This window comes from Gavialis gangeticus, unplaced genomic scaffold, assembly GCF_001723915.1.
Source record: "Gavialis gangeticus isolate Ggan-Ray unplaced genomic scaffold, GavGan_comp1, whole genome shotgun sequence".
Lineage (NCBI taxonomy): Eukaryota > Metazoa > Chordata > Crocodylia > Gavialidae > Gavialis > Gavialis gangeticus.
This window is the reverse complement of record NW_017729027.1, coordinates 14,021,517-14,023,344: the sequence shown is the minus strand read 5'-3', so window position 1 is coordinate 14,023,344 and position 1,828 is coordinate 14,021,517. Positions and strand designations below refer to the sequence as shown.

At 36.9% G+C, this 1,828-nt stretch overlaps 1 protein-coding gene across 1 annotated transcript in view; it reads right to left on the bottom strand.

The window, feature by feature from the left end:
* The window catches only part of IMPG1 (interphotoreceptor matrix proteoglycan 1), a 159,623-nt gene extending 159,274 nt beyond the window's left edge, over positions 1 to 349 (bottom strand). The window contains exon 1 of the mRNA XM_019520454.1: positions 55 to 349. Within this exon, the coding sequence (XP_019375999.1) occupies positions 55 to 121 (67 nt within the window). The 5' untranslated portion in view covers positions 122 to 349. The remainder of the gene's footprint in view (positions 1 to 54) is intronic.
* Between the last annotated feature and the right edge of the window lie 1,479 nt (positions 350 to 1,828).

The window sequence follows — 1,828 nt, the reverse complement described above, 5'->3', positions numbered from 1 at the left end:
AAAAAAAAAAAAAAAAAAAGTAAATAAATACAATCCTTTTACATATGAACTTACCTTTGCTTCCTTGAACTTGGAGAGCAAGGCAAATGACCAAAAATATTAATCCAGTTTTCAAACGCATGCTGTCTATTGATCATTCACAATTTCTAGTAATAGTAACGCAGGGAGTAGGGATAGTTGAGGTAGGTTAACAGATTTCTTATAAAGAAGCTAAAATTCCAAAAGCTCTTCCTATTCCCACTTTTCAAAAGTGTCCCATGGATCTGAATTGTTTCAAATCACAGTGAAGGAGGGTAACAGGTGCCAGAATGCAAGTACTGAACAAACCCCTCAAACACACACTTGTAGCCCAAGAGGTTGAAAGGGGGACTGGAATGATAAACTCCTAATTGTGACAAGTGTGACGAAGTTTTTGAAAAAAAAAAAGCAGTGTCTGTTTCTGGAATAATCTGTTTATCTGCTGCTCAGACATAATCCCTCTTACAGTCAGGCTGGAAGAGCTGTCTTCATCTTATTAACCTTCTGGAGCAGCATCTGTCAGCCCCAGAAGACTTCAGTTATTTCATGATAAACCATGGATCCTTTTTCTAGTGCTTGTTACCTTTAAGTTTGGTTGGTTGGACATTACCATGCTAATTGCACATCATGAGAGGCATTGTGGAATGATGGTGATTATATTACATTATTTCTGAAACATTTGGCTGTAACAAATGATGAACTTTCTTTGAAGAAGACAACAACAAATTGCTTTTCTGAATGGACCATCTAGAGACACTGAACATAATTTAACTTAGAAAGCGTTATCCTTCCTCACACCAAAACCATTGCTTTAGCAATATTTCTGTGAGAGCTCTTATGATAGAGCTATTCTGTTACAGTGGTAAAATGCCACGTTTCGGCAGTAAATTACCGTAGCCACCAGGGCTGGAACAAGCTGACTCCAAATTAGGAATGGGGGAGGGGGCAAGTTGTAGGAAGGATGAATAGAAAGGGGAAGAGAAATAGCATTAAAAGCTCTTTCTCAACCAGGCTTAACCAGGCCAAGATTCTGCAATGAGTGAATACACTTTTCGAGCACTTCTTGTACAATTACATAAATGGTCCCATTACATAACAATTAATAGGCCCTTTATTATGTTTATGCGCTATGTTTGCTTCATCATTTTCAAGACCATTTTGTAAACTTTAATTAAACTGGGGAGAGCTGCCAGGTGGGCATTTTCAGTGCTCTGTCCTACTTAGAGTTGCACATTATGCCTGTGTTATACAAGAAGAGGCTATCCACTGGCAATAACATGCTCTGCACAGATAAGTTGCTTTAAGAACAGTGCTTGTTTGAAGCTAGCCTTTATTCTGTTTTTTCCAGTATTCTGTTTAAACAATGACAAAAGAAAATCAGGATTTTCTTCTTCTAAATGTTTGGAGCAAGTAGTACAGAGACAGAGCTGAGACCAAATAATTTACTGTTTATTTGGGTTTTTTTCTACCTATTATCTGTTTTCTAAGTGATGGTAATTTTTTATGTATGATTTTTTTAGACCACCTATTTCAACAGTTTTCTAAATACAAATAAAGAAATCCTTGCCCAACAGTGCATCATAGCACAGCACAGCACAGCACAGCACAGGCAGTGAAGGTGATTTGGAGTGTTACTGAAGAAGAAGGAGTAGATGAGCATTATTACACTTTACACTAATATTTACTTCTCTAAAATCAGGATTGAGATGCTTTGCATCCTATTATCAAACCTAGTGAACTACTTCTAAGACCCAGCTAACTTTTACCAATTTTTAAAAATGATGGATAAAATAATGCACAAGGCTTAAAG